Below are 22,529 nucleotides of genomic sequence, written 5' to 3' on the forward strand. Positions count from 1 at the left end.
ATACTTTCCACCAGCTGTTAAGTCTGAGGCTTGTTACTTTCGTGAAAACTATTGCTAGGTTGCACATGTCGTTTCTTTATTACATTTTGGTGCTGCTGCCCTGCTCCACCAAAGGGAAGTACGACCTACCCCTTTCCATCCGGGGCTCGGGTCCAGGCCCAGCCTCCATCCTCTGTCTTCAACCCCAGCCTTCGCCCTGACCTCCTTGCACGCATCCTCGTCCCCCAACAATTCTGCACAGAGCAGCCAAAGCCAACTTTTACATGAATAACTGACATCACATTACTCTCGATTCGGCGTGCCGCAGGCCGTCCACGGTGCAGGCACCTTCCCATGACGCGCCGGCCCGCCTCACTGACTGCCCCGACTCACCCTCTCCCAGGTCTCCCACCACTCGCCTGCTCATGTTGCTCCAGCCACACAGGTCTCCACTCTGTTCCCCACTCCGGCCTTGCCCTTGCTGTCCCCTTAACCCGAAGGTACATCTCCCTCCACATCTCCTTCCTTTGGGAATGAACCCCAAGGCAACTTCGTCACGGAGTCCTTCCTTGACCACCCAGCTGAAAGGGACCTGCACGTGGCTATGGTCACTGTGATTGCTACATTTTTTCTTCACAACACATATCCCTGTTTGAAATTATCTAGCTTATTTGTTTACTCCTTTGGGTAGAGCAGGAACCTTTTCTAGCCTGTACGCCTAGAATGGTACCTGGCATATAACAGGTGCTCCACAAATAGGTGTCGAGTGAACAAATGATGATATCATGATAGGCCAGGTGCTGGAGAAAAGATTAATAGACATTCTCCCATTTAACCCCCACTAGAAGCTGAGCACAACATTCATCTCCCCATTTCCCAGATGCGGAACACTGAGGCCACGTGGCCAGGAAGTCAGAAGACCGTAAATCACTATTTCAGCGGTAAAGCCTTGGTGAAGAATAGAGACTTGAGCATGCTTCTGAGATGCTTGGCTTGAGACTTGGCTTTATCTTCACTGGCTGTGTGGCCTTTGGCAAGTTACTTCATCTCTCAGAACCTCAGTAAACCTGAGTCGGATGGGAATACAACTGGCAACTACTTCATCAGGTTTTGTGAGACATGAATCAGATTATGCACAGAAAGCCCTCAGCAGAAAATCAGTAAATGTCAGCTGGTGGCAGAGCAGGGTCTTTTTTTTTTTAATCCTGACCCAAGGATATTTTTACATTCATCTTCAGATAGAGCGGGAGGAAGAGAGAAAGAGAGAGAGAAACATTGATTGGTTGCCACCCGCATGACCCCAACCCGGGCCGGGGATGAACCGCAACTGAGGTACATGCACTTGGCTGGACTCAAACCCAGGACTCTTTGGTCAGAGGGCCGACGCTCTAACCGCTGAGCCAAACTGGCCAGGGACAAGGCAGGGTCTTGAAGCTGAATCTGTCAAGTACTAACCCTGGGTCTTGGCTGGTACCTTAGACAGTTTTCGGGGCTTCCGACCCTGCCCTCTCCCACTGCATTTTGAAGCAGCAGGATTTTTGCGCCCCCCCAAAAGATACGCCGAGTCGTCACCACTCCCCCTACTTTTCCGGAGTGCACATTCCTCCTTCCTGCACACCTCACACTCCTCGTCCCCCATCTGCCCATCTGCTCCCCGGCTCTGGAAATGATGCGCTGAGTGTGAGAGACAAAAAAAGAATCTCCCTGCACAGCCTCCGCCCCTCCGGACTGGAAGTTTCCCAGCCGCAAGGTGTTAAATCTCAGCTCCCACAGCGCACCTCCTGCAGGGACCCCACGTCACAAGCAGCAGCAAATGCTGCTTCCCTGCACGCGGAAGCTGGAATCAGACAGCAGTGTCCCTGGGCTCCTCCTCCTGTCCAGGGGAGCCAGTGCCCAGCCCCGGTCGGTCTCCTTGGCAAGACCACCCGGGCACTGGTCCACCCCAGGGTCTCACGCAGCCTGTGGAGGGCTCAGAGCCCCTCCCCACCCTTAGGCTGGCCCCTGGCCATGTGAGGAGCTAGACACTTGCTCGGGCAGCCCCAGGGCCTATCCTTCAGAGGCGCCACGATCCCCAAACACGTGTGACATCTCCGTTATGCTTCATGATGTTGTCTTCCTCACTCGGAGGAAAGGGCAGAGTCAGCACCAAGACGGGGGACAAGTTCCAACCAACCAGACACAAAGAGGCCACTTCTTAGAAGGGTGCTTGGGGGAAGGGTATTAGGCCCAGGGGAGAGGAGGAAGGAGCCCCGCTCCCACCCCACATCAAGGGGCTCCTTCAGCTCTCTCCACTCTGTCCCTACCAGGGGAGCTGGCGGGCCTGGGTGCAGGGTGCTAACTGCACCTCTCTGTCCAGGGCAGAACAGTGAACACAGCTGAGTGTCCCCGCCAAGGAAGTACTGCTGGCCAACCAAGCAGGTGGTCCTGGGTCTGAAAGACCAGGGCAGGCAATGGGCCCGGAAGACGTGCTCAGATTCCCTGACAGCGTCTTGCTGCAGGGCAGGAAGGTATGTGTGTTGAGGGAAATTTGCCAGTGAAGCCAGACTGTCCGCTGGGCTTTCAAATCCTGGACTCATCTCCAATCCACCACCCTCCCTTCCCCATTGCTACAAGCCAAAACTGGAGAGACAGCAGATAACCCTGCTTCTGCAGAGCTGAAGGGAAATCTTCCCAGTTTCTAAACCAGTACGAGAGCTGGAAGGTTCCCAACAAAACGAACACCCCAGCATTCAGACAAAAGTCTTGTCTCCAGCACGGTGGCGGGGAGGGGGTGGGAGCAAGAGAGAGACACAACATCCTTCTGAGACGTGGTTGCGTTTCTTTTTCTTCTGTAATCTTTCCTCTTAAGGAAAAAAAGTACTAAAGAAAGTATATAGACATAGAGAGTGATTTGCATTTTCTTTCCTCCTCCAAAGATGACTCGGAAGACAGGACTCGTGGTTCAGGGGCAGCCTCTGAAGCCAGACTGAATCCAACTCTTAGCCTTTTACCAGACGTGAGAGCCCAGACAAGCTCTCCAGATTTTCTAAGCCAAGGGGCATCCTCGTTTGGACATGAGAATAACAGTAGCACCTACTGCCATGGTGTTGCTGTCATTTTCCTATCTGTTTGTTCTTAGGGTTAAATGGGATAGATATTGTATCTAAGACACTTAGCACAATGCCTGATACACAGTAATGCTCAACAAATGGAAACCAGTATTGTTTCTCCTGAGTCTTATCTGGATCTGAGACACTATTTTGGCACAAGAATGACAGGGACAGCCCAGGTTCTGACCACTGCTCCAGGGTTCCTAAGAGCCTCGTTGCTAGAGCCCTAAACCCATTAGGCCCAGGAGTCCAGACAGTGATGGCAAAACTAAAGCCAGGATGATGGCATGGGAATGCCCAGGTAGCAGGCCAGGAGCTGGAAGAAAGCTCACACCTTCCATGTGACTGGGTCCATCCTACGTGACGGGCTAGGCCTGCAGACAGACACTCAGAATGAGGACAAAAAGTGCCTCTCACATCAAGAGGTGATTTAGTACAGAGGATGAGAGCTTGGGCTCTGGGCCCAGCTTCTGAATTGGCATCTTGGCTCTGCCATTTACAAGCTGCATGATAGTAGGAAAGTTACTTAAGCCCTCTGTGATTCAGTGTCCTCACCTGTAAAATGGCTGTGATGAGGATGAATGAGTTAGTGCATGAAAATACACAGAACAGTGCCTGGTTTACAGTAAGTGCTAAGTGATGGCTTCTTTCAGGGGCTCGGCTCTCCATCAGGAACCGTTAGACACCCAGGAATGACTTGCAGCTCACTCCGTGATTTGGCTTATAATCCCCATCAGGTTGACACTTCATAATGATTGTTTCATGTAATTGGCTGCCTTCCCCATGACACAGTTCTGTGAATTCAGGGACCTTGTCTGTCATGTTCACACCTTTATATGCATTGAGTAGGTGCTTAGTTAATTAACAATGAATGGCTATGCAAAATAGAATCAAACATCTGTCCATTCAAACCATGTTTAAAGCCCCTCCCCTCTGTACCAAATGGTCTGTTCATTCAGTTGAAACAGTTGTCCAACAAGAACAGCATCCATCACTTTGTTGCAGAAAATCTTTCTTCTCCAAAGTCGCCTGGGTCTTCACAACATACACATGCTGAGGAAACCCTGCCAATCCAATTCAAAAGACCAGATGTAGACTAGGGTAGCACAAAGAATATAGAATGATGAATACTTTCAGCCTTTTTTCTCTGCGCTTCAGTTTGGTTGATTTTTATTAAATTTGTGTTTAAGTTTCCCAACCTTTTCTTTTGTTGTGACTAATTGGCTATTAATCCCCTCCAATAATTTTTGAAAAAAATTTAGCCCTGGCCAGTTTGGCTCAGCGGTTAGAGTGTTGGCCCATGGACTGAAGAGTCACCAGTTTGATTCCACTCAAGGGCATGTACCTAAGTTGTGGTTTGATCCCTGGCCCTGGTTGGGGTCATATGGGAGGCAACCAGTCAATGTCTCTCTCTCACATCAATGTTTCTCTCTTTATCTCTCTCCCCTACCACCCCCTCTATCTGAATATAAATGGAAAAATATATCCTCAGGTGAAGATTTTTAAAAGAAAGAAGAAAAATTTTAGATCATGTAGTTTTCAGTTCTGGGATTTCCATTTGGGTCTTTTTAACACTTTACAGATCTATTTTGAATTTCCTCTTCCCTTCTTCAATTATATTCACATTTTCCTGTAGGTCATTTAATATATTTATTTTTAAATTATTCAAAAATTCTTGTCTGAAAATTCCAATATTTGATCATGTATGGTCTGTTTCTCTTGACTGCTTTTTCTCTTGACTATAGGTCATATAGGGTCTTGAAATTCAAGCACCAGGAACCTAACAAAATCTGTCTTTGATTTTCAACACTCCCCCCACTGCCCAACTTCCTACAGCTCCATAGCTGCAAGAATAAAAAAACTGTGAGCCTATGAGATTGCAAGACTGAAATGACAAGTTTCTGAAGCTGCAAAACTGTACTATCCCAAGATCTCCTGCTTCCAAGTCTTGCCCCAGCCTCTGCTTGCTCAAAAATTTCATTTAAGAGAACACTTAGTGGAGAGGTTGGCCTTTGCTTTGGGGTATTCTTCAGATTTAGGTTCAGTAGGCCAGCCCCCAGGTTCCTCTCAAGTCTGGAGGCTCATCCTCCTTCTCCAGCAGGCTACTCTTGTACCTGCCCTGCCTCAAACAGCCTCAGTACCTGGCTCCAGGTACAAAGCAATCTGCATCACGAGCTCACCCAGAAAGAACTCATTCCTCTGGAGTTTAGACTCTGGTAGATTTTTGTATTCACAGATATTTGATGGTTTTAAAGAAAATTGTGAATTTCCTTTGCTTCATCAAGTGATTTCTTGCTCTTTGAGCCAGAAGGCAATCTTTTGCATGGCCTATGCCCTAATCAGAAGCTGAGCAATGAGGGAGGAGTTCTTTGACAACATAAAATCTTCTGCAAAGTTCAAACATGAATTCCCTAGAGTCAAAGAGCTTCAGCACATACAATATAAAATGCAGTTTACCATACGTCCTGGGAAGACTACCTCCTCATGTGCAGTATATATTTTCTTGTCACTTAGGGAACCCTGCTCTATTATTTTTCCTCTCTGGTCTTACACTGATTTCCTTCTCAAAAAGAAAGAAAGAAAAAGAGCTCACTTTATGGCTCTGGTTTAGTAATAAGAATAGCCCTGGCCAGGGTGGCTCAGTTGGTTGAGCATCATCCTGTGTACCAAAGTGTCACCAGTTCAATTCCCAGTCTGGGCACATGCCCAGGTTGCATGTTCAGTCCCCAGTCAGGGTGTTGGAGGGAAGGAACTAATCAATGTTTCTCTCTCAAATCAATGTTTCTCTCTCTCTGTCTCTCTCTCCCTCTCTCTCTAAAATCAATAAAAACATCTTTTTAAAAGAAGAATATTGAGTACTTACTATGTCCATATTAATGGATTTATAAATAGTACTTTATTTAACCGTCACAAAAATCCTCTGAGGGGCCACTACTGTTTTCTCCATTTGGTAAAAAGAGGAACCTGAGACTTACAAAGATTGAGTAACTTTGCCCAAAGTCACAGAAGTAGAGATTGAAATCCAGATCCCTCTGCTTCCAAGCCCTATTGTTAATCACCACATAATTCCTTTCCCAATTTGGACCCAACTGAGCAAGACACCAAAGACCAGAGCGGGATGAGCCAGCTTTCAGTGACTCTACCCAGGTGCTTCTCTGGTTCCCCAGGATAGCTCCTTTAATCAGTAACCCATAGCTGAGAGAGAGAGAGAGAGAGAGAGAGAGAGAGAGAGAGAGAGATACACAGACACACAAATCTTTTCTGATCATTCCTGGTTCTGGCTCAAGGACCAGCCTCACAAATCCTCCTCCCCTCTGACACTCTAGCCCACAAACATTTTAGAGTATGGCTTATGGCCAGTCCCTCTGCTCCTCTGCCTCTCTCCAAAATATGACTAAGGAGATAAAATGTATTAAGTGTCTATAATCTCTCTCTGTAAATCCTCTCTTATCTGGATTGATTTCCCAACCTTCTCACCTCCCCTAGATCCTTCAACGCCTGAAAGGTTGGGATCACTGTAATCCAGCTACTGAGACTCTGGGTTCCTCTCACGCGCATCTCATCTGGTGGCTGAGAAACTCAGTCTGAGGGCCAAGTCCAATAAACGCCACTCCAGAGGTCAGCAGAGTGGTTCCACTTAGGAAGTCAACTGTCCAGTTTAAGAAGAGTTGAGAGGAAAGCTTAATTCTGACTTTAGACATCAGCCCCCCTCGAGGAGCCAGCACACAGACTGCAGTTCCTAAATGCCTTTCCCCACGACAGGAAGAGGATTCGTGGAGAAACGGCTGACTCCAGGACCAGAAAGCAAGGCATTGCTTCCAGGGTGAGACAGTAGAGCCCACACAAAGGAGCTCCACTGGCCAACTCGGGGACAATTTTTGCATCGAAAAGAAAAATGGTGAGAACATTATGAAACATGGAAAAAATTAAATTCATGTCTATAGTGCAGTAAAAGAACAAAAGTCAGATGTGGGGAAATAAATGTTAACTGGTGAATCCAGGTGAGAGGTGTATGAATGTACTATTCTTCCAACTCTGTAGATTTGAAATTTTTTTTTTTATCCTCATAGGAGGACATTTTTCCATTTTTTGTTCAGATAGAGTGGGAGGGAGAGAGAGAGAAACATTTATGTGAAAGGGACACATCGAGTGGCTGCCACCCGCATGACCAACCAGGGCTGGGGACAAACTGCAACCGAGGTACGTGCCCTTAGCGGGAACTGAATCCGGGTCTCTCAGGGCTGCAGGCTGACGCTCTAACCGCTGAGCCAAACCGGCCAGGGCACGATTTGAAATTCTTTAAAATTAAAAGTTGGGGAAAGAAAAACAAGAATCAGTTCCTTTCTCTGGCCTGGATTTTCTGAGCTTACTAACCCATTCTTTTCTAGATGGGAAGATGTGAATAAAGTCTTCTCCTGGGCTCAGTGACTTCAGGCCTTTCTCCTATTATCTTGGTTAAGAGAATCTGTCAATGATTATGCATGAATCAATTACACAATGGATTTTAAGACTGTCATAAGTTGAGTGAGTGCTAATCAACATAAACATTGTCAAGGACATGAGCAAATCACGGAGCTGTAACATCTGCTCAGTGCTCCGTATGAATGTTCTCTAACTCAAATATAAGAGTCTTTCTGGAATTTGCCTGTCACTTCTTCCTTCTAAGGTTCTATGTGGCACTCAGGAAAAAATGCCAGAGCCTACAGATGGCATTCAGCAGGAAGCCGCCTTCAGGATTCAACTGTCTGAAAGGATCCCTTGGGCGCCATCTACTGGGAAAATACTTGCACTACCATGCGGCTCCAGCAAGATGTCCTGGCCATAAATGGGCCACTCAAGTTTGGCTTCCCCTTAATAGAGGCAGGCAGTCAACAAACAGTGACATAAATAACTCTCTCCTTTGAATTGCCCTCACATTAATCTAATGTCAATATGAGGTATAGGTGATAAGAACTTAATAACATCATAACCATACTGATGTCTTCTTATGGTAAGCCCTGTTTCCATAGATGGATGGTAAACTTACTGAGGGCTCGTTGTTTTCCCTAGTGACAACCAGTGCGCCACAAGAATGCTGTGGCCGTGACCAGATAACATACACTGTGTGGAATGAGGCTTCTGGAGCACACATAATGGAACTGAACAAGCATAACTGAACTAACACAGAATGAGATAGGAATCTGACCATTATTCCGTTTGTTTCAGAGTATTGAGAACCACACTCCAACTTTTTTTTATTTTTTTTTTTAGTCTCTCCTCTCTAAATTGCAGGCTTCAAGATGGCAGAGATGACATCTGTCTTGCTCATCAGTGTATGTCCAGCACCTAAGGGCATCCGTTCAATGACCTGTTGCAGCAATAAACCAGTTTTGCTGTCCTTGAGAAAGCTTTGATCTGACACATGGATACCATCACTAGTCCAACCACTCAGACTCCATATAAAGCCAACTCTTACACTGAGGTTGCACCGAAGACTCAACCAATAGGTGCTCTCTGGAAAGACACACGTATAGGACTTCTCTGAGCAATTGCTATTCTTTGTCGGGTAACTATTTGCTTGTTACTATTTACCGTTGACCTCCTGCATGCAAACCTTCTTCCCCTTCTCTACCCTGTCCCCTAAACCTACTTACTCACACAGACTGACTGCAGTCTTATTTAGGAAATAGTTGTACCCTGCCCCTTGGGATGGGTTAGTACTGATTTGGAGCTTAGCTATGTGACCTCTTTTGGAACGTGAGTGAATATGATGTGAGCAGAGGCCTTGAGCGTGCCTGTGTGTTTGGCTCGGCCTGGTGTGCTTCTGCTGTTCCCCGAGAAGAGTGTGTCTGAAGCAGCCATTGCCCCTTTGGCCTGGTCCCTGAGGCATGGCGTTCAACCCAGACCCCAGGCGACATCAGCTGAATCCCAGCCAACCCACAGCCAAACCACAGACCCATGATTTTTAAAAATCTGTCCTTTTGAGATTGTTTGTTACACAGCAAAAACTGACTATTATATACATAAAAACTGACTATTATGAACATATTATCACTGCCACCCCTGAAAACTTCAACTTAGACATTCTATTATCTGACTACAGTACCCCTTCCATCCATGTGTCCCACCGCTTTATTACCACTAAGCCTACTTTCCTACAACACTGAGACACCCACCCCTAGTCTCTCTCTTCCTGTCTCTTTCTGGTTTCACGTCCTACCCAACCTGGACAATCATGTCTTAGCCAGTTCTCAGATTGACCAAAGGACTGACTGGTTCAGCTCACCTCTGCGACCACGCTGCTGGACAGCAGCGCCCATTGCCCCGACTGCATCGCCTACACAGGAGTCCAGCTTGAACTGGGTCTTCACTCTTGCTGGGACATGCTTTAATGTCACTAACTGGTACCTGTCCCATTCCGCGGGTGGCTGTCTCAAACCTTTGGGACTCTCAGGCCCCGGCTTCACTTCCACTCAGCCCTCAACAGAGATTCACTCCCACTTTTTAGAGAAAACTGAGCTTCTGCAGTGCATGTTGGATAGTAGCATGGTTGTTAAAACCAGGGGTCTAGAACTGCACCGCCCTACATATCTTCCTGGTTTGCCCACACCTGAGCAAAGCAGCTCAAGCACCAATTCCTATCTAAAGCCTCCCCTACCCCCGACTCCCTGCGATTACTTGTTCTTTTATCTATGTTCTGCCTATGCCATACCCTAGTTCACAACTTTTCCTTGGCTTCCCACTGCACGTAGAATCGCATCTAAACTCTTTACCTAATTTATCTACCGACAGGGCAATGCATGATCTGACTCCAGCCTATGGCTCCAACCCCATCACACAGCTATCCACCACTCACAGTGAGAGCGACCTTTCATAGCCAAAGGGAGGAGACCCCAAAGTTATCTTATATACTGCAGCGGTCAATGTGAAATCTGAAGCTGTGGATAGCTCTGAGGAGGTCTAGCTTAAGTAGTCTTCTTTCCAGACCACCTACCAAGCTTGGCAATTAAGGAGCAGATAGAATGATAATGATACACGTATTGTATTAGTTTTAGCCATATGCCAGGCAAAGCACGAAGCGCTTCACACACATGTCTCCTTTAATTCTAGAAACAGCCCTTTGGCTGAGATAGCATTCTTCCCACTTTACAAGAAAGGAGACTGAGATTAGCCAGGTTAAATGCCTTGGCCACGGTCACAATGTCAGTGATTGGCAGAGTCATTAGTTAGCCCAAGCCCGTGTCATTCCAGAACCTGTGGTCTTGATCATTATGTCACGATGTCTTCAGAGAACAGCTGCTAGAGGAAGACGAGGGTGGAGTCCTGCAACTAATCTACCTAGAAAAGAATCCATCAAAGCACTAAATTCAATTCCCCAGAAACCACCTAAAATGTCATCCAAGTTTTAAATCTGTACCCGAGACCAGCACTTGGAAAATGATCTGTATTCTAGATAATTTAACTCGGGCTCACCTTGAAGCACCAGCACACCCCCGCCTCTCCAGGTATAACTGTGTTTCTCGGCTGCAGACCACAGACCTCACCCTTTTCCCTAAACTCTTGAAATTCATGGCATTTTGCTAAGGTCGAATCAGGCAGAGAATACCAATAGCTCTCCAGCCTCCATCTCTGTGACTTGGGAATATCATTACAAGAGTAAATTGCTCAGACTGTAAGACCATCCAGACTGCTTCTGACTCAGACAGGGAGCATGTAACACAGGCTTAACCAAATAGTAACAGTTTGTACACTGCTCCAGGTCCAGACTCTCCGAGGGACGTTCATCATCAGGGCACTGCAGAGGGGAATCTCAAAATAAGGCAGAGGTTCCAGTTCTACTGCATCTTCAAAGGCCTGCTGAAATTCACAGGGGAACCCTACTAAAGACTGAGCAATTCTTGGAGCACAAGTAGAACCCAGAAAGAAAAAAAAAAATCTCTTTCCTGGGACAAGTGGCATGCTGACAATTTGACGTCTCAGGAATTTAACTCAGAATTCAAAAAAAAAAAACGTACCGAGAGAAACGCACATGTAAAATGCATTACAGACTGAGCATGTTGACGACTCACTCAGTGTTTGCTGAGCGACGCTGATGGGGAGCGGCTTCTGGACCGGCCACGAGGCCGGCTGTGCGCACAGCGCCTTGGCCTCGCTCGGGAGAGCGTGGACGATTTAAGAGCAGATAGGAACCTCCTGTGGCCAATTCCAGACAGATGTCCACAGTCCACAACCAGCAGATGGAAACGCACATAGTCGTATTTTTATGGCCCTTCTCTAGAGAGCCCCCTGGCTGCACACTTCCCAGAACTGAGAGTCCAGCAGGAGAACCCTTAGCGCGGGCACGCTGAGCGCTCCCCACGCGCGGCCTGCAGACGGGCGACCCAGGCAGTACTCACGCATGCAGTCTCCGCCGTACCAGCCCGCCCGGCACTCCGCACAGTAGATGCCCTTCACGTAGAAGTCGTCCAGGGTGCCCCCCCACGAGCCGTTGCGGCAGGTCTTGCAGTTTTCAAAGATGGTGCAACCTGAAACATTTCCAAGAAGAGGGGTGTTGGAGTCAGCAGATGCTGCGTGATGGGCTGCTTGAAAGAGAAACCGTTTCGGCGAAAGGCCACAGCGCTTCGGGGGAAACGCTCATTCCTCGAAATGCTCGAGTCCCCGGAATTCAGACCCAGGGTGGTGAGAACCATCTTTCTGGGTAGTGGCTGATGTTTCAAAGTCACAGGAAATGACCTGCAGCAAAGGTTCTTTTGAATCTGTCAACAAGGTGGATTTTTTTTTCTCACTAGAATGGGAGTATGTGTTGATTGGGGAATATTTAGAAAATGCAGACAAGCAAAATGAATTAAATTAAAACCACCCGCAGTATCATCACCCAGAGAAAACAGGCCACATTCTTCATCTGTATATACACAAACACATTTTTTTTAATTAGGTTTATACTGTATACTGTATATTCTGGTTTTATAACTTACTTTTTCATTTAATAAAATTAATGTCTTCCCATTTCATTGGATATTCTTCTATGTCACATATTTCTGGGACCAACGTCTGCCTTTGGAAACAACCTTACTGTCTGACAATGGGCTCATCCTGGACAGTGTCAGGCTGTCCCCACCAGCAGGCCACGCCAGAGAGGGGTGGGCAGCTCCCAGCCGAGGGTCCTTTTTCAAACATGGCTTCTGGAGGGGTGGAGGGTGGTAAGGAAAGGCAGAGATTGTTTGATCCCACTTAGGACAGACAGCTGAGTTCTAGCTTTGCCACTGTCCAGCTGTGTGTCCTTGAGCAGATTGCTTGAGCTCTCTGTGCCCCAATGTCCTCATCTGTAACACTGGGGATGAAAACAGTACCTACCTCCGAGGGTTCTTTAAAAATATTAAATGAACACATGTGAAGGGCGTGGCACAGTAAGCACCCCCAAAATATGAACTATTATTGTTATTCTTCCCCATATATCCACTTGGCTTATCCCTACCACTGTGTATATCATGCTGTTTTAACTGCCTATTATGTGTTTACTGCATGTTGTTCACTGAGTACCTACTATGTCTGCCACATAGTAAGTATTCAATAAATATTCTTAGAGAATGAATAGGTGGCGGGCGGATGGATGGATGAATTGCTAACACAGGCTTCTGAACTGTTTGAGATAACAGTGTTTCCCTGAGCTGACAGCATACTTCTTTGTTTTGGGCCAAAATTAGGTTTTGTTGGCCTAAGATACACACACACACACACACACACACACACACACACACACACGCAGTGTGGATACGTGTGGTTTCTGTAGGTAGGAGAGAGACTAGTAGCCTTCTGTTCACACATCAGCCTGATTTTGCTTCCGTCTTCCCGTCCCTTCTCCCCACAGAGAAGAGCTGCTCATATGGAGCCTCATATTCACGTGCCCATCACTGGGTCCCAGTGGGGTCACTGTGCCTTCTAACGGTCACCTGCACCCATGTGCCTCCTTGCTTCCCTCACCCGCTGTGCCACTGAGGAGGCAAACGGACTGCGAGCAGAACCTCAACGATCCTGCCAACTGTCTTTCTTGGCCCAGGAACACCCAGACCATTACGGGCAAGCCACAGAAACCAGCCTGGTGATGAAAATGAATGAGGCTCTATTGAAAAGACACCAAGTAACTCACAGAACTGCCCGAAGGGCCAGAGGACCACGTTCAGAGCTACACAGCCTGGAACTGCACAAAAATACCTCGCAAGCTTGGTCCAGGAGGGCCCGGGTGCTGCTGGATGTCTCGGAAGCCCTGTTCACAGCCCTGCCCGGTGGCCCTGCACCTTGTCCTCCTGCAACCACTGCCACCAGCACAGAGAAGACGGCTGTCATTCACAATGATGGAAACGATAGGAATTTCTAACACCACACGGAGATATCATTTCTCACGTATCAAATTGGCAAAAATCCCAAATGATATGTTCTGCTGCAAGGCTCTGGGAAAACAGTGTCCTTGTACGTGGCCACTGTGAGTGCCAGAGGCATGCAGGAAAACTTGGCAAAGGCTGGCAGAAGGATGTATGCACCTCCCTTTGACCTGGCAATCCCTTTCCTGGGACTGTACCCCAAAGATAACTGCAGAAATGCTAAATGATGCATGCCTCAGCCTAGTCACTGTAGCGTTATTTATATTAGCAAAAGGCTGGGAACAGTCCAAATGCTCATAAACTGTGGTCATCCACACAATACAGGAACTGCAAAAGGCGATGAAGATGACAGCTTTATACTGTCAGTGAGTGATCACCGGCATCCGTTGTTAAGAGCAAAGAGCAAGGGTAAAGTTAGCGCTGCTTATGGTATGCTATCTTTCGTGCACAAAGGGAAAAGATGTATAACTGTGCGTGCGTGTGTTTGTGTGTATTTGCTTGTATTGGAAAATAGAGAAAACAGATGGAAATAATAGACCCATCTATATATCACATAGGTGGTATACATCACAGAGAAAAGAACTACAGGTACCCCCTTGGAGATACTGCAGGTGAGATTCCAGACAACTACAACAAAGTGAGTCATAAGCTTTTTGCTGCTGGAAGTTTTTGCCTTCAGTTTGTTAAAAAAAAAAAAAAAATGTAACACTTATGAAGTGCAATAAAGTAAAATGCAATAAAACAAGTTATACCTGTCTATCAATTGACTTTAAAACATAGTATTTTTGAGTGTATATACCTACTTGGATATATCCTAAGGTCAATAATAACCACAAAGAAATCATAACTTCAATCAGTGGTCTTATTGTTAGTACTAATAGTGCTATTGTTATTTTGCACAACTGTACTATGTTCTAATGTAAGATAAATAAAATAAGTGATTAGGTTAGTATTACTAGAAAACAGGATGTTCACCGTGGGAAAAAAGATACAAATATAAGATCAAAGAAGTTAACTACCTTATATTATTATATTTGAACTTGAGTTCAACATAAATTTACTTTTTGAGAAAATACGTATTCCCTAGTTCCATTCACTAAAAAGAAGACAAAACAAAAGCACTGGAGCACGACAGTCCAATAACAAGGAACACCTCAGGCGCCAGTGTTCTCGGGCCAGAGTTCCTTGGAGAAATGGCTGACCCCAGATCTGGGGCAGAAAATGCACAGGAAAAGCAAGGAACATCTTGTATGTCAGAGGTCAAGGAAGCCTTCAAAAACTAGGGTGGCCAGGTCAGAAGAACACAGAAGGACAGGAAGGGGTCCCAGCGACCTAAAATGGGATGACGTGTACATAAAAATGGATAATGACTAAAACAGATTAAACCACATAAATAAAAATGCCTGAGTTCATAATCTCTTTCTCTCTCTCTCTCTCTCTCTCTCACACACACACACACAGAGACAGAGACAGAGACAGAGAGAGAGAGACAGAGAGACAGAGACACCTCTGAGATCATCAATAGTGGCTTCTCACTATTTTGAAAATTAGTTCCTTGTTTTTAAGCCTTATTTAGCCTTTCCTTTTAGGGTAACCAAAGGGTTGATGTGGGACCACTCTTCACTTCTTAGATCCAAAGATCAGTACGGGTAGTGATGTCAGGTGCCTCCTGAATGATGTAAGAGGGAGCACACAGCATAGCCTGTGAAGTTCTCATACCTGTCAGATGACCCCATGCTATCTCATGAAACCACATTCCCACCCTCACCCCACAGTAACCACTAGGCTTTTGAAAATCCTTTAAAGACTTCAATATCTCTGCCAAAGACCCGGGGGAGCGGGGGGGCTCAGCTCTCAAATTTTCCTGAGAAAATTTGAAGGCATTACTCAACTGTCCTTACAAACCCCACTCACCCAGCCCTGGCCAGTTTGGCTCAGAGGTTAGAGCGTCTGCCTGCAGACCGAAGAGTCCCGGGTTTGGTTCCTGCTAGGGGCATGGACCTCAGTTGCAGTTTGTCCCTGGCCACGGTTGGGGTTGTGTGAGTTGCAACCATTGGATGTGTCTCTCTCACATTGATGTTTCTCTCTCTCTCTTCCTCCCTCTCTTCCTCCTGCTCTATCCGAAGATAAATGCAAAAATGTCCTCAGGTGAAGATAAAAAAAAAAAAAAAACCCACTCACCCACCAGGGAACTGGGACAGTGGGTTTCCTTTCTGGATCAAACGTTCCAAGGTTACAGCTGAGGTCACTCCTACTCTAAAGGTCAGCCTTACTACCTTCCATGAAGGAAGAAGGCTTAGAAGTATCACTTGAGTACTTGAGCCCCATTTTCTTTCCTCTTTTAGAGCTTCCCATGAAAGAAGAAAGGTCCTGGTAGTTGGGTGTATCATTCTCTGGGAGCTGCTGATCACACTGGAAACAGTGGGAGGCTGTTTAGTGTGAGGCTTCTTTAGTCTGAGGCTCAGTGTCCACATTGGCCTCCACCGAGACAGGCACGTCAGTGAAAAAGGACAATCAGAGGATGGGGAGGGGGTGGTTTGAAGAAAGCAGGTTCAACTTGATGTAAAGGCACAGGAACGGGCACCATGGCCAGGGAAAGTCCCCCCTCACCTTGAGATGCTTTCAGGTTACTGAGACCACCTCCCAAGTGTCCAATTCAGAAGCCAGAGCATGTTCTAATATCTATTGGCCATCTGTATGTCCTCTTTGGAGAACTGTCTATTTAGGTCCTTTGCCCGTTTTTTAATTGGATTGTTTGTTTGTTTTGTTTGTTTGTTTTTTGTGGGTTTTTTTTTTTTTTTTTTTGGAGGGAGGGGGTTTGAGTTGAGTTGTTTATAAATTTGGGGTATTAATCCCTTGTCAGATACATGACTGGCAAATATGTTCTCCCATTCAGTGGGTTGTCTTTTCATTGTGTTTATGGTTTCCTTTGCTGTGCAAAAACTTTTTAGTTTGATGTAGTCCCATTTGTTTGTTTTTTCTTTTGTTTCCCTTGCCCAAGGAGATATATTAGGAAAAAAATATTGCTATGAGAAATGTCTGAGATTTTACTTCTTATGTTTTCTTCTAGGATTTTTATGGTTTTTGAGTCTTATATTTAAGTCTTTAATCCATTTTGAGCTTATTCTTGTGTATGGTAGAAAGAGGTGGTCTAGTTTCTTTCTTTTTTTTTTTTTTTTTTTGCATGTGTCTGTCCAATTTTCCCAGCACCATTTATTGAATAGACTGTATTTACTCCATTGTATTGTTCCTGGGCTCTCTATTCTGTTCAGTGGATCTATATATCTGTTTTTATACCAGTACCATGCTGTTTTGATTACTATGGCCTTACAGTATAGTTTGATATCAGTCTGTTAAATGAATGAATGAGTAAGTAAATTCACAGTTTTACAAGTCTGAAAAAGGTACCTTTTTAACACTGAAAAAGGTCCTAACACTTCCAATTCTTCCAGTTAGAATAGCTGAATTACACTACTCTTAATAATCACAGCATCACAGCTCCTGAGAGCTGCCTGTCAGAATTCAAATGTTCAGCCTGTTCCCACTCATGACCTCAGAAAACACAAGGCAGCCTGAGGTCTCCCCTTCCACACTCACCTGGGTGAATCAGGCAGGAGTCACACTCATTGTCCTCGTTCCTGCAGCAAGGGATGGTATAACCCACGACTTCCTTCTTTCCCGGGCAGACGCACTCAATCTGGTCGTACTCACAGCACTCCCGACACATGATATTCCACTCGGCTCCGGGGCAGGCTTCGTTAATGACTGTGTACTCTGAAATGGAAACCAGAAGGTGAGGACAAAGGTCCTGGCAGGAAGGGGAAAGGCCCATAAGTTCTCTACAGCTTAAAAGCAACCTGGACCTACAAATGTGTTGCCCTGCCTAAATGATAGAGAAGACCGTATGTATTCTTCCAGGCTGCTGTCTCCAAAGTGAGGTGGCTTATCTCAAAGCATGTTCGAAACCATCCATTGTGGCAGAGATGATATTTGGTTAGATCTGCTATTCATTTGTACTTTTTAGTAAAATAAGAAACCGTGTTCTATCAACATATAATCTAAGTGGACTGACACATATGCACATAGATAATTTATAAGCAAGCATCTCTTGGGTGTCGACGCTCATTTCCACTTTCGCTGGGGTGTATCGGGCCACGGCTTCCCGTTCCGTGGGTTGTGCACCCCAGCGGCAGGAGGACCACTCCACTGCGCCGCTGGGCAGCACAGCCCAGGGACTCAGGCCACCAGTGAAGTCTGGAGACCGGTCTCTAGACCAGGCCATTCGAGTGGAAGGCTAATTGCCAAGTAGAGGCCATGTCATTTCCTCCAAGCTTGGCTCCTCTGCTTCACAGCATGCCATCTTTATGTATCTTCAAAGCTAAAACCAACAGAAAAGACAAAAAGTACCTTAATTAGTATGTTTGGGAGGATTTCAATGTTTTACAAGGGTGAACTCATTGGCAGAACTTTATTCAGTCCCTAAATTCAACGGAGCATTCTTTCCCATGAGAAAAAAAAAAAAATTCCTTTCTGGGTAGGACTTCTGTATTTCTTTCTTAAAAAAAAAAATGCACCTTAAGTAAATGAAAAAGAAAAGCCATCTGGCAAAATCTATAAGAGGAATGTATTGCAGGCTGCCCAGGGGAATTCGGGCTAAGAAACAGACTTAGCTTTGACTCTTCGTTTTCCCTCAGTGTCCATTTCTAAAAATTGTGCACAAAGATGAGGATTGAAGCAGAAATAGGTCAGATATTTGAGGAAGAAAGTGAATCTGGCTTTCCTTTGAAGTCTTTTCTAAAACCCCAGGCAGGGATCCCCAACCTGCTACGTAGGCTCACCTAAACCAACCTTGGCATCTGTGGTGGCTTCTAACCTCTCGAGTATCATAGTTCAGTTTTCTGTTTTCCACCACTACATCTGGAAGTCTGACACAGAATTGATCATTCTTAATTTGCCACGTAGAGCCATTTAAAGAAAGTATCACCATCTACTCACAGACTCTGGTCATAAGAACATTCTAACATCACAGAAAGAGACTAGTTGCATAATCAGGAAGGGTGCCTCTCCCCCTTCTCCCCCCCGGCAACCATTGCTGGACCAGAAAAGATCCTCAGACTGGCATGTGGGGACGATTGGCATAGATCACCATGATCGCACCATTACGGAGGGTTTGTATTTGTTTCTTCCACTGCTAAGCACAGAGCTAAGAGTGTGAGTGAATCGATGAATTCATTCTTCCATCCCACAACACTTATTCACTGTCCACTATGTCCCAGGTAGGACGCTGGGTGCGCAGATACAGTGGAAACAAAAAGAGATACCATCCTGGGCTTCATGGAGCTGACAGTTTTGCAGAGAAGTAGATGTTGGATGAATGACCCCCAAAACACAGAATCACTAACTATGATCAGGAAAATTTAGGATGTGATGAGAACGAATGAACGGGCATGACACGTGCATCAAATCGACAAGGCTCCCGTGCTTTGGGGTGGCGTAAATAAAATCACCAACAGAAATCTATTTGCCAAGGTAAGGCCACTTCTCAGGAATACTGACATGATGGGGGAGGCAATGGTTTTAATGGCTTTGTGACTTGGCTCTTTCCCCCTCTGGTCTGGCAAATCCACCCCCTTCCTCCTCCCCACTGAGACAAGAAAATGCCCCATCGGATGAGTAAGAAATAAATACGTAAGTAAAATATTCTATAAGAAATATTTGCTTATTGACCAGCTGAAGAAACTTAAAAACACAAGCAGACAAGAGCCATTTCTGGACTTTTTCTCCACTTATCAGAACATTGGGTGTTAGCTGTACACATCTCACGAATTTCTACACAGGGCTCAAGGCCAAGTCCAGAAACAAGGGTTCAGAGAAACCAATCACAGTAGAAGTTATTGAAGGTTTTCATACAGTGTGGGCAAAAGTAGGTCTATGGTTGTAAGTGAAACAGAGTTTATTCTTATATTATTAATTATTCATTATTGTATTATTTATTTGCATTACAACTGTAAACCTACTTTTGCCAGCCTCTGTATATGAATGCTAAAGCAAGCATTTGTTTAGCTAAGTGCTTGTATAGTATTTATGCAATTTAATCTTCAAAATGACCTGGTGAGGTACATAGAATATTTTCTTTTATCTTAAAAACAACTAGTCCACCCCTTCACTTAACCAGTGAGGGAAAGGGGCTAAGTAGGGAAGAAACAAGAAGAGATGCCAGAGGAGCATTTTTAGAGAATTAATTGGGGGGGGGGGCACAGAATTCCAGGCCTAGGGAGGAAGCCTGCTGCTTAGGGGAAACAGGCAGGACAGCCTCGAGTTTTACCACCTAAAGGAGTTGAGAGAACTTCATTTGCCTTCCACATTTAAAAACAGTCTTCTAAAAGCTGCGAATGAATTGGATCCTGTCATTGTTTCCCAGGGAACAGAGAATCCTTCCTTATCCACAGGGGAATGTTCAGAGACCGCCCCCAAAACCGAAAATCATAGACAGTACCAAACCCTCGGTGCGCTATGCTTTGTACAATACATACCAACCTTCCACTTAAAGGAAGCACTTTATGGCTTCTCTTGGGCATGTCTGAATGGCCGTTATCACTGCTCTCGCACATGGGCCGTTGTTAAGTAGAAGCAGCGTGACTTGAACACTAGCACTGCGATGCCACAGAGTCGATCTGATGACCGAGACGGCCACCAAATGAGCATGACTAACGGACAGGGAGTGCATGTAGAGTGGAGACGCTCGACAAAGCGATGTCCACATCTGGAGAGGGACACAGCTGGATACCACGAGGTGTCGTCGTGCTATTCAGAATGGTGCACAATTTAAAACTTATGAATTGCTTATTTCTGGGATTTTCCATGTAACATTTTTGAACCACTATTGACTGCAGGTCATTGGAACTGTGGAACGTGTAGCCACGGATAAGAGGGTGCTACTTTCAGCAAATAAAGCAAAGGAACTCACGGAGCACGGCCCTGGGAGACACCGAAGTCCCGAAAGGCAAGCACATGCCCACAGTCACACAGCAAAATCCAGCTTACAGGGCCCAGGGCACCATGCACATGGGTTTGTCCTAACTCTTCCACTGGCTACCATGTCTATTTTTTTCTCTTTAAAACCCAACATGTGTTAATATAAAATATTCCTTGTGAAATCTTCACGATATAAATCATAAGTAAAGGGATAAAAAGTATTCAGAAGTATCCTTAATATTTTGTTGTCTATCCTTCAAATTGTCTTCTTTCAATAAACACGCATACCCACATGTAGATTCTGATAAATGTGTCCACATAGCCTTCTCACCTCTCAAAGCTAGTATCAGTATTTTTGTTTTAAAAACGGCTTTCTTTTCCTTTATGTAGATCGGTGATTTTCAACCTTTTTTAAATCTCATGGCACACATACACTAATTACTAAAATTCTGCAGCACACCAAAAAATATGTCTTTGCCGTTTGATTCATTACCACCAAACGGCTATTGCTGTGTTAGTTGCTGTCATTTTTTTATTTGACAATCTAAAAGGAACGAGGTCAGTGCCCCTGATGACACTGTCAGGTACTGCATGTTTTAAAAAGTCCTGGGGCACACCGGTTGAAAATCGCTGATGTAGGTCACGGATACTTTCTCTTGACATTGAGTAGTCTTCCAAAGTGATTTGAAATTGCTGCATCATTAGCCTGTGTACAAGAGCTCCCCTTCCTCCTTTTTACAATAAGGGTGAGCCAATATCAAGAGAGTTGCAAAGTACTTTGGCATTCTAAGCTCTGCTCAAGCCCTTCTTTCAACAGCCATGCTTGGGGGGGGGGGGGATCGGGAGGAGGGTGTCAATGGGGAAAAAGGAGAAATATCTGTAACAAAAATAAATAAATTAAAAAAAAAAACAAAACAGCCATGCTTGGGGCAGCCATCTCTTATCTCCTACCCAGAGTGAAGAGTCCAGTCATATTAGCCCAGCTCTGAGTATTCCAGAATTCACTTTGGAAAATGCAGGACCCTTCACCTCTCAGTCCTGTTTTAGCAACGGGAACACCAAAGCAATGACAACAACGCCGCCCAACGGGTACCAGTTCCGCTGGTGGTGAGAGATGAATGAAGGAGTTGGCTGTCACCTAGCCCCGTGCCGCACCAGCCTGATGGTCGGCTGCAAGGCTGTCCAGTGCTGAACCATGCCCATTGCTGACAACATAGAGAACACTTAATCCCCAATACAGCAAGGGCTTAACACCTCAGAATGGCAGGGGCAACCGCGTCTCCTTAGCTTAGCCTCCGAGAGCCACTACATTTTCAGGCAATGTGTTGACGTGATGGCCGTTAAGGTCGACCTGAAAAACTCAGAGAATTCTTTATGAAAACAAAGGCCAGCCTGTTCCACACATGACTCAAACATCAGTCGTCAGATTAAAGGCCCAGGCTGAGACCACCCCAGAAGGTGGCAAAGAAAGGTACTTTTATCATGTGTCAACTCATCCTGGATGTTAGACTCTGCCTTTGCATCCACCAAAAACCCCACAGCCCTCCCATCTGACCGTGTTTAATTAAAATGTCTATTGAGTTGTTTTTTTTACTGTCTCGCAATTTTATAAATGAGACTAGTGTGAGAGGGGAAAAAAAGACATATGAATCAGAGAGATACACACATAGGCAGCTTGGGCCCCTTGCTCATCCCCACTCATTCCCCACTTCCTCTGTGCAATCTGAGCTTCCCAACTGGTGTCTAACCAGCACACATTCCTGACTACCCACCCACTCCATGGGGCCTCTGACAGACAGGCAAATCCCAAGCAGGAATGACTGGCAGACGGAGGGGCCCTTGGCGATTCTTCATCTCCTCCTGAGCCTTTAAGAACCACCCCATCACCAGGGACCCTCAGTCACAGCCTGGCTGGATTCCCAAACTCAGTGACCTCAGTCTTCCCCTTCCGTGGGGCCTCTTGTTAACGAGACGACGAGAGCGGCAGGGTCAAGGCCTTTGTCATCCCTCCCTTGGGTATCAGGAGTGAGAAAACTTGCCATGGACTCCCAGGAAATCATGTTTGTAGGCTCTTGTACATTGGGGAGGGGGAGCGAGACGAGAATCGCTGGTCACTTCCTTCCCCTCC

General features: G+C 45.8%; 1 protein-coding gene across 1 annotated transcript in view; it reads right to left on the reverse strand.

Annotated features, from left to right (window-relative positions):
* PAMR1 (peptidase domain containing associated with muscle regeneration 1) overlaps window positions 1-22,529 on the reverse strand; it is a 69,478-nt gene that overhangs the window by 35,009 nt on the left and 11,940 nt on the right. The window contains exons 2-3 of the mRNA XM_036258846.1: window positions 17,024-17,200; window positions 11,444-11,572 (exon numbers count right to left, since the gene is read on the reverse strand). Coding sequence (XP_036114739.1) covers window positions 11,444-11,572; window positions 17,024-17,200 — 306 coding nt within the window. The remainder of the gene's footprint in view (window positions 1-11,443; window positions 11,573-17,023; window positions 17,201-22,529) is intronic.

Source organism: Molossus molossus, unplaced genomic scaffold, assembly GCF_014108415.1.
Source record: "Molossus molossus isolate mMolMol1 unplaced genomic scaffold, mMolMol1.p scaffold_m16_p_13, whole genome shotgun sequence".
NCBI classification, from domain to species: domain Eukaryota; kingdom Metazoa; phylum Chordata; class Mammalia; order Chiroptera; family Molossidae; genus Molossus; species Molossus molossus.